This window comes from Gorilla gorilla, chromosome 15 (genome assembly GCF_029281585.2).
Source record: "Gorilla gorilla gorilla isolate KB3781 chromosome 15, NHGRI_mGorGor1-v2.1_pri, whole genome shotgun sequence".
Taxonomy (NCBI): domain Eukaryota; kingdom Metazoa; phylum Chordata; class Mammalia; order Primates; family Hominidae; genus Gorilla; species Gorilla gorilla.
The window spans coordinates 122,588,904-122,602,717 of NC_073239.2; the positions used below are offsets into that span (position 1 = coordinate 122,588,904).

The following is a 13,814-nucleotide window of genomic DNA, read 5'->3' on the forward strand; positions in this document are numbered from 1 at the left end:
GGGTCTTTGTACTCCTTGGAGGGGGTGGGCCCAGAGTGGGGGCAGAGAGGTCCTGGGGTAGCTGTGATAAGTCCCTGCAGATACGCTGTTTGACAAATAACCCTGACACGAAGGCAGATGGATGAGTGGCACCTCAGCCCTGCCCACCTCCTCCCACTGCCTCTCCTGGGGGGACTCAGCCCTGCCCACCTCCTCCCACTGCCCCTCCTGGGGGGCCCATTCCTCTGTGCCAAGATGCACCTGCCCACATCCCTGCCCGCTCCCAAGAACGGGTGTACCCGGGGCTCTGAGCAGGCACTGTTTATTGGGGGTAGCTTCCTGGGGTCGTTGCAACAGTGGACAGAAGGTCTGGCCAGCCCTCCCCACTGCACAGCTGGATGGAGCCCTGGGAGGGAGGGAGGCAGGAGTACGTCATTTACCGGGATTTACAGACACCGCTCGCTGGACGGTCTGTGAGGGGCTCGCTGCCTCATGGACTGCACGGCAGATGAACTCATCTTTCTGCTCCCATTCGGCCCTGGTCACCTCCAGGCGGCTGAAGACGAAGAAGCCAGAGCCCTTGGTCTTGCGGGGCTGCGTCGTGCTGTGCCGGGCGTCCGGGAGCTGCACCTTGTTGTGCAGCCACTGCACCGAGATGTCCTCAGGCATGAAGTTCTGGATCAGGCAGGCGAGGGTGCGCTTGTCCCGGCTCCCCGGCCCCTCTGGCGTCGCAAAGGCATAGACTTCCGGGGCAGCACGCGGGCCTGTGGCCAGATGTGGGGTCAGCCCAGGCCCCGCTCACTCGCTCCCTCCCTCCCCCCACGACCCCGGCCTGCCCGTGGCTCACCGCTGGTCTTGGTCGTGGACCGCACGAGGGCCCTGGGCAGGTGGGGGTGGGTCACCCTGCACTGGTAGGTCTCCCCCTCGATCCAGTCTCGGGTGCCCACTGGCAGGGTGGACGTGACGGTTAGCGTGCCATTGCGCTGCTTCTCCTGCTTTCTGGTGGAGTGGTTCACAGGCTTCCCACTGGCCCGGGACCAGGTCAGGTTCACGGTCCCCTTGCTGGGTGCCAGGTCCACCACCAGACAGGTGATCGTGGGCGACTTGCGGATGAACAGGTCGAACGGGCTGGGCCGGCTTAGGTAGGCGCTCACCCCTCTCGGGTTGGAATCTGTGGTACACCGGAGGGCTGTGTGAGGCCCACCCGCCCTTCTTCTCTGGCCTCCGTGGCGGCCACCAGGGCAGGTGGGAACGTACCTGCACACTTCTTGGTGCTGTCCTCAAAGGTGTCACCTTGATAGGTGACCTGGCAGGTGTAGGTGCGGTCCGACAGCCAGTGCTTCTGGCTGAGGGTGAGCTCGCTTTGTGTGGAGGCCAGCTCACCCTCCTGCGTGGTAGAGGCGGTGGACAAGTCCACGTCCATGACCTGCCCGTCCTCCAGCCAGGTGATGTTGATAGTCCCTGGGGTGTACCCAGAGACGAGGCACAGGAGCTGGATGGTCGGGGGGAGGTGCCCGCTGCCGTCGCAGGACGACTGTAAGATCTTCACGGTGGGCGGGGTGAAGTCCCTGGAGCAGACTGGGGGAGAGCTGGTGGTCATGAGGGTTGTTGGCCTCTCTGAGCTCTGTGTGCCCTCCTCTTGCCCCCACGTCCTGGCCCGGGTCCCCAAGCATGCTGGGTGTTCCCACGTTTGAGCCCACCCACCCCCTCAACCCCTGCCCACTCTGCCAGCCCTCAGCCTGGCACTCCTGGGAACTGTGGTCTCTGAGCTTGGCCCTCTCTTACCGCCGAAGGTTTTGTTGTCGACCCAGTCTGCGGACGATGGAGTGTGTGCCACATGGCAGGTGAACATCTGCTTGGCCCACGCACCCGAGACGGTCAGCAAGCTGATGGTGGCATAGTGACCAGAGGGCGTGAGGGTGGTGGCTGGTAAGGTCATAGTTGTCCCATTGAGGGAGCCTGCGTCCCAGGTCACCATCACCGGCTCCGGGAAGTAGCCCGTGGCCAGGCAGCCCAGAGTCACGGAGGTGGCATTGGAGGGAATGTTTTTGCAGCAGCGGGTCAAGGGGAAGACGGATGGGCTCTGTGTGGAGGCTGTGAGGACAGAACCTAGTCAGTGCCAGCCTCAGGCCAGCGCCCATCAGGCCTGGGGGGCCTGGATGGGGGAGCTGGGGACCCCGTGGCAGGGATCCAGATGGCCAGGCTCATTCTGGGCCTTTTTCCCCACAATCCCCAGGCCCAGGGCGCCTCCCAGGGCCCCCATTCCCCCACCAGAAGCTGTTGCTCAGCCACCATCATCAGGCTGGGCTCAGGAAGGGGGTGCGTCCAGGATGACCCCAGCCTCCCCCCGCAAGTGCTGCAGGGTGGGCACTCAGGAGCAGAGGCACTGGGCCATGCCCCTAGGCTGAAACCCGGGGACCCCATGGGGCCTGGGACCCCAGAGCTCTCCCCCTTCAAACTCTCTCTGGGCTCATGGTGGATGGTCTGCCTGCCCTCCAACCCTGACCCCAACCCCCCGAGGCTGTGGTCTCAGCTCCTCAGGCTCTTGAGTGCCAAGCCTGGATCTCCCCATCACAGCAGCCCTCACCTGACCTGCCAGACCCCTATGGTGCTCTGCCCACCCCTGACCTCTAGGGGAGGGCGGGAAGACTTGCCCTGATGCCCCAGGCAGTCAGTCCCTCCCACCACAGAACCCTGGCCCAGATAGTGTGGTGTGCACAGCGTGGCCCTTAGCCCCTGGCCTGGAGCCCCAAGTCCCCAGCCCATCCTGCCCCTGGAGCCCAGTTTAGCTTGAAGTCTGCTCTAGGTACCCCCAAAATCACAGTATCCAGCCCTGCTCTGCCCACCGGGACAGCCAAGTTCAGCTGAGACTAGCCTACCGGGGGAGTCGCCCTCTGAAGTGTACTCTAAGCCAGCCTGGTTCAGCCTGGCCCAGGTCAGCCCAGGACCTCCCCTTGCAGGCAGCAAACTCTTATTTCAGTGCAGCCAGCTCAACCAGCTTGCTTCTGACTCAGCTCCTCTTAGCCAGGTGAGAATGGTCAGTCCAGATCAATTTAGCCCAGTCCAGTTTAGCTCAGCAAAGCTGGACCTAAAGTAGCCACCTCACCCCAGCTTCACCCAGATGAATACAGTCCAGATCAGCTTAGTCAGTTAAGCCTAGCCTAGCTAGTTAAATCCAGTTATGACCAGCTCAACTAATCCTCCTCAGCCCTGCTCAGCCCAGCCCAGCTGAACCCAGTTTAGCCGAGGCCAGGCCAGCCCAGCTGAATACAGTTTAGTCTAGCTCAGCCCAGTCCAGCACAGCCCAGTCCAGCACTGCCCAGTTTAGCTGAGCTCAGCCTGGCCCAGTCCAGCTCATATCAGCCCATCTCAGCTGAACCTAGTTTGACGCAGTCTAACCCAACCCAGCTCAGCTGAACCCAGCCCAGCCCAGCCCAGCCCAGCCAAACCCAGTTTAGCCTAGCTCAGCTCAGCCCATTTCCACCCAACCCACCTCAGCCCAGCTTACCCAGTCCAGCCCAGCAGCCCAGTTCAGCCCACTCAGGCTAGCCCAGTTTAGCCCAGCCCAGCTAGGTTCAGCTCTGCTCAGTTCAGCCCAGCGTAGATCAGCTTATCCCAGCAGAACCCAGTTTAAATCACCCCAACCCAATTCGGTTCAATAATCCAAGCCCAGCTCACTCCAGCTTCTTATAACCCTGTCCATCTCAGGTCACTCACCCAGCCTAGTCCTCCCCAGCTCAACCCTGTTTAGCCTAACCCAGCTTAGTCAGCCCAACCAGCTAAGCTTGGCTCAGGTCTGTCCAGCTCAGCCCAGGTCTTCCAATCACAGCTCAGGCCCAGCCAGGCCAGCTCAGCCCAGCTCCATCCACCTCAGTCCAGTTGGCCCAGCCCAGCCAAACCCAGTTTAGGCCAGGCCAGCCCAGCCCATGTGAACTCAGTTGAGCTCAGCCCAGGTCAGCCAAGTTCAGTTAACCTCAACGTGACCCAGCCCAGCCCATATTAGCATATCTCAGCTGAACCCAGTTTAGCCCAACCCAGCCCAACCTAGGCCAGCTGAACCCAGGTTAGGTTAGGTTAGGTTAGCTTAGCTTAGCCCAGCCTAGCCCAGCCCAGCCCAACCCAGCCCAATGCAGCCCAGCCTGCCCCAGTCCAACCTAGCTCAGCCCAGCCCAGCCAGGTTCAGTTCTGGTCAGTTCAGCCCAGCCCAGCCAGGTTCAGTTCTGGTCAGTTCAGCCCAGCCCAGCCCAGCTGAACCCAGTTTGGCACAGCTCAGCTCAGTTCAGTTCACCTTAGCCTGGCCCAGCCCATATGACCGCAGCTGAACCTAGGTTAGCCCAGCCCAGCCCACTCAGGGCTAGCCTAGTTCAGTCCAGTTCACTTTGGGACAGTTCAGTTCGGCCCAGCCCAGATCAGCTCACCCCAGCTCAACTCAGTTCAGCAATTAAGCCCAGCTCAGTCCAGCTTCTAACCCTGTCCATCTCAGATCCCTCACCCAGCCTAGCCCTCCCCAGGTCAACCCAGTTTAGCTCAACTCAACTTAGCCCAACCAGCTAAGCTTGGCTTAGGTCGGTCCAGCTCAGCCCAGGTCTTCCAATCACAGCTCAGGCCACCCAGCTCAGCTTAGCTCCATCCACCTCAGCCCAGTTGGCCCGGCCCATCCAAACCCAATTTAGGCCAGGCCAGCCCAGCCCATGTGAACTCAGCTGAGCCCAGCTCAGCTCATCCCAGTTCAGTTAACCTCAACCTGACCCAGCCCAGCCCATATTAGCATATCTCAGCTGAACCCAGTTTAGCCCAGCCCAGTCCAACCTAGGCCAGCTGAACCCAGGTTAGGTTAGGTTAGGTTAGCTTAGCCTAGCTCAGCCCAGCCCAGCCCAGCCAGGTTCAGTTCTGGTCAGTTCAGCCCAGCCCAGCCCAGCTGAACCCAGTTTGGCACAGCTCAGCTCAGTTCAGTTCACCTTAGCCTGGCCCAGCCCATATGACCGCAGCTGAACCTAGGTTGGCCCAGCCCAGCCCACTCAGGGCTAGCCTAGTTCAGACCAGTTCACTTTGGCACAGTTCAGTTAGGCCCAGCCCAGATCAGCTCATCCCAGCTAAGCCCAGTCTAGCTCAGCCCAGCTCAACTCAGTTCAGCAATTAAGCCCAGCTCAGTCCAGCTTCTAACCCTGTCCATCTCAGCTCCTTCACCCAGCCTAGCCCTCTCCAGGTCAACCCAATTTAGCTCAGCCCAGCTTAGCTCAACCAGCTAAGCTTGGCTCAGGTCTGTCCAGCTCAGCCCAACTCAGCTCAGCTCAGTCCTGCTTCCAATCACAGCTCAGGCCAGGCCAGGCCACCTTAGTCCAGTTCAGCTTGGCTCAGTCAAGTTGAACCCAGTTTAGTCTAGCCCAGCCCAGCCCAGCCCAGCTGAACCCAGTTTAGTCTAGCCCAGCCCAGCCCAGCTGAACCCAGTTTAGTCTAGCCCAGCCCAGCCCAGCCGAACCCAGTTTAGTCTAGCCCAGCCCAGTTCAGCTGAACCCAGTTTAGTCTAGCCCAGCCCAGCCCAGCTGAACACAGTTTAGTCTAGCCCAGCCCAGTTCAGCTGAACCCAGTTTAGTCTAGCCCAGTCCAGTTCAGCTGAACCCAATTTAGTCTAGCCCAGCCCAGCTCAGCTGAACCCAGTTGAAACCAACCCAGCTGAGTCCACTCAGGCGAGCCTAGTTTAGCCCAGTTCACTTTGGCACAGTTCAGCCCAGACCAGCTCATCCCAGCTAAATTCAGATCACCCCAGCCCAATTTAGTTCAATAATTTAAGCCCTGCTCACTCCAGCTTTTAACCCTGTCCGTCATCAGGTCTCTCACCCAGCCTAGCCCTCCTCAGCTCAATCCCATTTAGCTCAGCCCAACCAGCTAAGCTTGGCTCAGGTCTGTCCAGCTCAGCGCAGCCCTGCTGAACTCAGGCCGGGTCAGGTAAGCTCAGCAGGTAATACCCCAGCTTGGTCTCGTTCAGCCCAGATAGTCCACGAGCACCCATTTTATCCTAAGTAGAGAACTGTAGCTTCTCCCTACTCCTGTGTCGGCCCAGCTTATTTCAACCAAGTCCAGTCAAGTCCAGGTCAGCCTAATTCAGCTTAACTCAATCCTGGACCACCCAGGGCAGGCCACCTCATCTCAGCCTGACTTAGCCCTGCCCCCCAGATAAGTCCAGCTCAGCCCAGCTCAGTCCACCTTAGGGCTTAGGATAACCCAGCTCAAGCCTAGCTCAGCTGAGCCTAGCTCATTTCCCTCTACCCAGTCCACTCACTCAACTCAGCTAAACCTGCCTGGCCCAGGCCAGCCCCGATCGCCCTGGCTCAGGACAGCCCAGCTTGGCCACCTGTCCTCCAAGGGACAGGGTAGCCATCTCAGCCCACCCAGCTCGCCTCAGCTCAGTCTGTTAGGCCCGTCTCAGTCTAGTCCACTCAGCCAAGCCCCCCTCAGTGCACCCAGCTCGGACTTGCCCAGATCAGCCAGTTGCGCAGCAGAGCTCAGGACAGCTCCCTGCTGCCGCCTCCCCACCCTCCCTCCTGGCTCTGGGTTGGCTGTCCCTGTCCTAGGGATGGCAGGCAGTCTGCACCCAGCCTAGCCCTACCCAGCGTGGGGCCTCTGACCTTCTTAGTCTTGGGCCCAGCCAAGATTCCCAGCCCCCTGCCTTCTCCAGGTCGGCGTTAGGCTGTTTCTAGCTTTCCTGTGTCCCCATGCAGGGAAGGGACGTCTGGAGTCCATGCAGTGACCAAGAAGCTTGGTTGATGCTGTGAGGGTGGCCCAGGAGTCCCCTCGCTGTGAGGGACCCAGGCAGCCTCTCCCTCACTGCTGCCTGGGCCGGCCCCTCGACTGGGGCTCCCAGTGGGCTGGGATACCTGAAGCGCCGGGTCGTCCATTTGGTGCCTGTGACTGGTGTGGCCCATCCGGTTCCCTGTCGGGTTCCTGGACAGCTCCCAGATGATCAGTAACCGTGGTTGTTATTTCTGTGCCGGGCAGTGGAGCCTGGGTGGGGGGAGCTCTGCCTCAGTGCTTTCAGCTAAAAATGGGGTGGGAACCCCCGGAGGCCCGGGCCGCCCTGGAAGTTCCCTTTTCTCTCTGTTCTTGGGAAGTTGATTGAGCAACAGCGGGGGCTCAGGTGAGGCTCCTTCACTATGGACGCACACCAAGTGCTGGGGGAGGTTCTCTTCTCTCTCAGGCCCAACCCCAGGGCCCCTGCCTAGGTCCCGGACTCTCACTCTTGATGCATGCGTGGCTTGGTGGTCCCAGTCAGCAAACTTGGGGTCCCGTTGCCTGGGAAAGGGAGAGGGTACTGGGCATCGCCGCCTCTGCTTCCACGAAAGCCTTGTGAAGAAAGGGTGGGGGAGCTTTTGTGCAGGAGAATGAGGCGCACTGAGGTGAACTGGCCCTCGGGGGCCGCGTGTCCCAGACGTGTGTGCAGGGCCTCCTGATGGCCACAGCCCTCGTCCTTGTGACCCGCTTGGAGCTGGCACCCTGAGTGGTGGCCTCACCTTGTACTCACTCCCAGGTCACTGTCCTGCAGCCGGGGGTCCCAAGCTGGGCTGCTCCTCAAGGTGAGCACATGAAGGCTGGGGCCTGGCTGGGGGCTGGCAGGGAGCTGTGCGGAGGTGGCTGGTGGCTCTGCAAGGTCCTTGAAGCTGCTGGAGGCTGGGGATGCTGTGCCCTGTCTATGCCATGGGTGGGCGTGGGCACATGGAGAAGGCCGGGCTCGGGCTCGGTGGCCTTCCTGGAGGCGCCCATGGCATTCGTCCCTGGTTGCACCCAGCGCTCTGCTCTGAGCGAGATAATTTCCTTCACACCGTTGGCCTGCCTATCCCCTGGAGGCCAGCATGCATGGAGTGGCCACTGGGGAGGGGTGGGTTGTATAGAATCTTTGGGGAGGGAGACACTGGGACCTGCCCCTGGGACCCTGGGTGCCCAGGGCTGGTTGTCCTGTGGAGGGAGAGGGGCTGTCGGGCCTGGTGCCCTCAGAGAGATGCTCACCACATGTGGAAGACACCAGAAGGGCTGCGGGCTGCCAGGGCCCTGGAGGGCTATGATGTGAGGCTCAGGGAATGCAGGCTGGGGGTGAGTGTTCCCAGGCTGTACAAGGCCCCCATGCCCTGCTTGTGGCCCTGGAGAAAGGTGCCGTGTGGGAGGCTGAGGGGAAAATGCTGAGTTCCCTGGAAGGACCCATGATTCTGAGAGAAACCACAGCAGGGGTGGTGAGCCTCCTGTTCCCCCACTTCCCGGGCCCCGGTGAGGCTGTGTGCACTGTGTGGGTGTGCCTGGGGCTCCACCTGCCCCTCCCATGTACCTGCTCATTTTCCCCAGGCTGTGGGCATTTGGGGCAGGGGCCTCAGTGCCTGGTCGGCTCTCTCCCTGTTCTATCCAATGCCCCAAGCTGTGCTGGGCTGGAGGGGCCGGGCAGGGTGGGTGCCCAGGAAGGAGGATGGCATCCCAGCTGGGGCTCCATCTCTGGCCTCTGCCAGCCTTGAGATCCCCGGTCGTCTGTGTCTCCCTCCTGGGGCCCAGCAGGCCTGCTCAGCTCTGAGCCCCATGTCCGTTCTCACCCTGCTCTGCTTTTCCTTGGGGTGCTGGCCCTGCCCTGGCCTCCAGAAATGGCCCCTGCCCCCACCCCTTCCTGTCTGAGGGGCCGGGCTGTTCCTCTCCTGCCCGGCGTGTGCCCACCTAGGCCCAATAGGCACAGTGCGCCCAGCCCCTCCTGCCCTCTTCTGGCCTTCACACCCAGCCATGCCGGCAGCCCGCCTCAGTGGCCTGGGCCTTCGCCAGTGCCTGGCTCTGTGTCCAGCTGCCACTCCTGTGGCCCCACGGTGCTGCCCCTTTCCCTCAGTGACGGGAGCTGGACTGCCTGGGAACGGACTGTGTCTCAGCTGTACACACCTGTGTGTGTCAGTGTGCGCATGGGAGTGTGTGTGTGTGCTGGGGGTGTGTGCAGGAATGCTTGAGTCTGGGGGCAGGGGGAGCGTCTGCCTTCCTACCTCAGCCCTGGAATGGCCGTGCCAGGGTGGGTGGGAGCAGCGCGTGCGAGGACAGTGCTGCTTTGACGTCTGCGTGTGGCTGGTGGGGGCGGGAGGACGTGGTGTGGCACGAGTCTCGGGCTCCCCATCTCCATCCAGCTGATCCCGGATGGCTGCGCTCCTGAGGGTTTAGAGCAGCCCAGGGGGTCAGGAGGCTGTTGGGATGCTGGAGGCAAGCACTGGCAGGGATGGGGGTGGGCTGGCCAGGCAGCGTGGCCAGGGGGCTTCGAGCCGGGGCAGTGAACCATCCCCCAACTTTTTAAAATTTTAAAAGTCATATTTACTCAAGTGTAGTTTACATTCAGTATAATCCATCCTGTGACGTGAGTTTCAACAAATGCACACTCATGCGACCACCACCGTAATCCAGATGAACAGTTGCAAGAAGATGTAGAATCTCTCCAAAAATTCCACCAGGTCCCTTTGCAATCAACGCCTCCCTGATGGCTAGGAATCCATTGATCTGCATTCTGTCAGAAGACTCAGAGTTCATCATTAAAATGATCTATTATGGAAAATATTATAAGCATACAAAACACAAAACCAAGTTTTAAAAAGTGAGGTATTTCTTAAAAGTTTAGTATACAAACAAAATGAAGGTACCTTCACATTTTACTACAGATGTGTAGATAGTTTTCTTGGTGCACAGAGATAAGGCAGAATTAAGTCAGAATAAACATGTTCTAAAACTGACCTCCGGAAGAACTTGCCTTAGTCATTTCTTTGCAGAGTATGTGAACCAAGACTCGGGTTTGGTCTTTGGTGTTAGCACTGTGTCAAGGATCAGATAGAAAGTACAAATGGAGGGGCCCCTTTCTGAGGCCAGGCCCCACTGTCGGGGCATGTGGGGTGACCAGGGGCCAATACCAGCTGAGGCTAAGAGGCTGCTCTCAGAAGGGTAGGTTTGCAGGTGTCTCTTGAACCCTTTGTTCAGAACCAGGACATGTGTGGCTGGGCAGCAGCCTTCAGACCCCCCACAGGCTGATGCCCGGTGCCCACAGCCCTCTGTTGGGTTGTCAGGCCCCTGCACCCGTGGTGGGGTGCTGGGCTCCAGAGTTCCCTGGGACCAGCTGATCTCTTGTCCTTGGTTTTGGCCCAAATGCAAGCCCCTGGTCTCCTCCAAGTAACTTCCTTTCCCCAGGGCTGTCCAGGCCCCACCGCTGCCTGTTCCTTCCCAGGGCCTCCCGCAAGTCCCGATGCTGACGCCTCTCTGCCCACCTAGTTTGTGGCCGCCGCCTCCAGCTCTGTGTCTGCCTCCCAGCGAGGGAGCCGTGGTTGATGATCTCGTGAGTGTCTGCCCTTCTGAAGGGTCCAGTGTGAAGTCTCGTCAGTCTCACTTCAATGCGTAAGCACCTCTTCAGAAACCAGGGAGTCATCCGGGTTTCTCCATCCTTAACCATGTTTTCTAAAGGTTTTCTTGGCAATTTCCTGGCAATTTGCAAGACAGGATTTTTTGGTTGCCAACTTCCAATTAGCTTTAAACTTGCCACGATCTCCCAGGTCATCCCGTCCATCGATGATGCTTATTACATTCTTCCTGATTTCCATGTGGCCAAATTCAATAGTTATTTACCCCAGGCTTGTGTTTTGGAGGCTAAAGAACTCTGTTACCAGCTATATCCGTGCTGTGGCTGCCGTAACAAAATAGCACAAATGTGGCTTAAAACAACAAAAATTTTTTCAGAGTTCTGGAAGTCAGGAATCTGAGATTAAGGTGTTGGTGGCTGTCTCTGAGTGCTCCAGGGGAGGACCGTCCACCTCTTCCAGCTTCCTGTGGTGCAGTAGTTTGGATGTGTGTCTCTCCAAATTTCCTGTTGAGATGTGAATCCCAGTGTTGGAGGTGGGGCCTGGTGGGAGGTGATTAGATCATAGGGCTGGACCCCTCATGAATGGCTTAGCACCATCCCCCAGGTGATGAGTGAGTTCTCCTCAGTTAGTCCCTGTGACAGCTGGTTGTTTAAAAGTCTGGGACGTGCCACTTCTCTTGCTCCCTCTTGCCATGTGACATGCCTGCTCCCCCTTCGCCTTCTGCCGTGATTGCAATCTCCCTGAGGCCTCGCCAGAAGCAGATGCCAGGGCCATGTTTCCGGAATGGCTGCAGAACTGTGAGCTAGTCAATCCTCCCTTCCTTCTTTCTCTTCTGCCTTCCCTGCCCTTCCCTTCTGCCCTGCCCTGCCCTTCTGCCCTGCCCTTCTGCTCTCCCCTACCCTTCCCTTCTTCTTGTCTTTTCAAGACAAGTTCTCACTATGTTGCCCAGGCTGGTCTCCAACTTCTGAGCTTAAGTGAACCTCCTGCTTTGGCCTCCCAAATTGCTAGGATTACAGGTATGAGCCACAGTGCCTGCTGCAAACCTCTTTTCTTTATAAATTACCAGATTCATGTTTTTTTTTTCTAGTAACACAAATAGACTAACTCAGAACATTGGTATTGAGGAGTGGAACATTGCTATAAAGATACCTGAAAATGTGGAAGCAGCTTTGGAATTAGGTAACAGGCAGAGAGGTTAGAAGAATTTGGAGGACTCAGAAGAAGACAGGAAGATGAGGGAAAGTTTGGAATTTCTTAGAGACTATTAAATGGTTGTCACCAAAATGCTGATAGACATATGGACTGTGAAAGCCAGGCTGATGAAATCTCAGATGGAAATGAGGAACTTATTGGGAACTGGAGTAAAGGTCACACTTGTTAAATCCTAAGAAACACCTTGGCAGCATTGTGTTCATGCCCTAGGGATCTGTGGAAGTTTGACCTTAAGAGTGATGACTTAGGGCATCTGTGGAAGACATTTCTAAGCAGACGTTTCTAAGGTGTGACCTGGTTGCTTCTAACAGTCTAGGGTAAGATATGGGAGCAAAGAAATGACTTAAAATTGGAAGTGATATTTAAAAGGTATAAACGAGAAAATAAAATGCTAATCCAAGGGGATTCCAAAGAAACCTGGAAAACCAGTTCAGGTCATGACAGGAAGGGGAGGGTGGTTTGGACTCCCTCACTATACCCTCTCCCTGTTGGAGCTTAGGCTCAGCTGACCAGTGTTGAGATTAAAACAGGGAGCTTAAGACAGACAAAGCAGACTCTTTGTAGCAATAAGGTATCAAATCCCAACCTGACTCTGGTATAGCATCACATGACAGGTGGCAAGCATGGAAGGAAATTAAAGTATCTTATCCCAGAATATGTTTCTCTGACACATTTTGGAAGGGCCCTGCAAAGCCATCTCTTGTGGAGGAAATGTATATTCTGTTGAGAATCTTTTTCCCTTTCCAGGTCTCTTCCTGATTCAGGAGAGATTTATCCAAGAGTCTGGCACCTTTTAGGTTCTGATAAGAGACATTGACCATCTCTTCTCTCTGGAACGTGGAGGCTTCGTCTACATAACAAGAACCTTGGCTTCCACAACCCCCTTATCTTAAGCATTGCTTTTTGCTGACTTCAACTTTTTAGATAATTTAACTTTTTCAGCCAATCGCCAATCAGAAAATCTTCAAATCCACCTATGATTTGGAATTGCCCACTTTGAATTGTCCTGCCATTCCAAACCAAACCAATGTATACTTTACATGTATTGATTGATGTCTCATGTCTCCCTAAAACATAAAACCAGGCCGCAACCCAACCACCTTGCACAGGTGTTCTCAGGACCTTTTGAGGCTGTGCCACAGTTCATGGCTCTCATATTTGGCTCAGAATCAATCTCGTCAAGTGTTTTATAGAGTTTGGCTTTTTTCATCAACAAAGGGAAGCAGAGCATAAAAAATTGGGAAAATTCACGGCCTGGCCATGTGGTAGAAAAGAAAAGGGATTTTCAGGAGACAAATATAAGTAGGCTATGGAGCAGCCACTTGCTAGAGAGATTAGCATAACTAAAAGAGAGCTAAGTGCTCATATCCAGAACAAAGGGAAGAAGGCCTTGAAGGCATTTTGGAACTCTCTGAGGTGGCCTTTCCCATCACAGGCCCAGAGGCCAAGAGGGAAAGGATGGTTTTGTGGGCCATGCCCATGGCCACTGCTGCCTGTGCAGCCCTGGGACACTGCTCTCCACATCCTGGTTCCTCTGGCTCCAGCCTTGGCTCAAAGGGCCCCAAGTACAGCTTAGGCTGCTTCTTTGGAGAGTGCAAGCCACTGTAAGCCTTGGGGACTTCCATCTGGTGTTAAGCCTGTAGGCCCCCAGAATGCAAGAGTGAAGGAGGCTTGGCATCTTCCCTCTAGATTTCAGAAATGTATGAGAAAGCCTAGGTGCCCAGACAGAAGCCCCCTGCCAGCATGGAGCCCTCACATAGAACCTCTACTACAGCAGTGCCAAAGAGAATGTGGGGTTGAACCCCCATATAATGTCCCCACTAGGGCACTGCCTAGCGGAGCTGTGGGAAGGGGGCCACTGTCCTCCAGACCCCAGAATGGTGGATCCAGTGGCAGTTTGCACCCTGAATCTGGAAAAGCCACAGGCACTCAACTCTATCATGTGAGAGAAGCCACAGGGGCAACATCCTCCAAAGCCACAGGGGTAGAGTTGTCCAAGGCTTTGGGAGCCCACCCCCTGCACCAGTGTGCCCTGGATATGGGACACACAGTCAAAGGAGATTACCTTGGAGCTTTAAGATTTAATAACTGCCCTGCTGGATTTCTGACGTGTATGGGGCATGTAGATCCTTTCTTTTTTGCCAACTTCTCCCTGGTGGAATGGGAATGTTTACCCAATGTCTGCACTCTCATTGTATTTTGGGAGTCAATAATTTGTCTTTGATTTCCTAGGCTGATAGGTGGAAGGGACTCATCTTCAGATGAGACTTGGGACTT

At 56.8% G+C, this 13,814-nt stretch overlaps 1 gene segment (V, D, J or C); it reads right to left on the minus strand.

Annotated features, from left to right (window-relative positions):
• Positions 1-286: 286 nt before the first annotated feature.
• Positions 287-6,932, minus strand: LOC129526578 (immunoglobulin heavy constant epsilon-like). The segment is given in 5 exon segments: positions 287-743; positions 827-1,150; positions 1,237-1,557; positions 1,765-2,073; positions 6,855-6,932. Coding segments are annotated over 4 exon segments (1,170 nt in total).
• Between the last annotated feature and the right edge of the window lie 6,882 nt (positions 6,933-13,814).